Source organism: Nestor notabilis, unplaced genomic scaffold (genome assembly GCF_000696875.1).
Source record: "Nestor notabilis isolate BGI_N333 unplaced genomic scaffold, ASM69687v1 scaffold16919, whole genome shotgun sequence".
Lineage (NCBI taxonomy): Eukaryota > Metazoa > Chordata > Aves > Psittaciformes > Psittacidae > Nestor > Nestor notabilis.
The window spans coordinates 1244-1574 of record NW_009942569.1 but is presented as its reverse complement, the minus strand read 5'-3'; the positions used below and the strand labels follow the sequence as shown (position 1 = coordinate 1574).

Below are 331 nucleotides of genomic sequence, written 5' to 3'. Positions count from 1 at the left end.
TGGCCCTGGCCCAGGCCCTGGTCCTGGTCCCGGTCCAGGCCCTGGCACTGCCTGCTGGTTGCCTGGGATCAGAGGAGGAACGCTGGTCTGGCGATGCAGGATTTTCTAGGGGCAGAAGAGGGAGAAAGGAGTTTTCTTCCACCCCCCCTCCACAACGGGCTGCCACCAATATCCAACCAACCCCAGACAGGGCAGCAAGGGACAAACCAGTGCGATCTCTGGGTCCACGATCCTCATGACCACTTGGGCTTGCAGCAGGGCATAAGCCAACTGCGGGTTCTGCAGGAGCATGTTCCTGGCTTCCTGGGGGATGTTCTGGCCACACAGCTGC

The 331-nt window shown here is 61.3% G+C and overlaps 1 protein-coding gene across 1 annotated transcript in view; it reads right to left on the bottom strand.

The window, feature by feature from the left end:
- Window positions 1-331, bottom strand: part of LOC104411122 (cleavage stimulation factor subunit 2-like) — a gene marked incomplete at its 5' end in the record, with an annotated part of 5388 nt that overhangs the window by 4453 nt on the left and 604 nt on the right. The window contains 2 exon segments of the mRNA XM_010021468.1: window positions 5-105; window positions 208-327. Of these exon segments, the coding sequence (XP_010019770.1) occupies window positions 5-105; window positions 208-327 (221 nt within the window).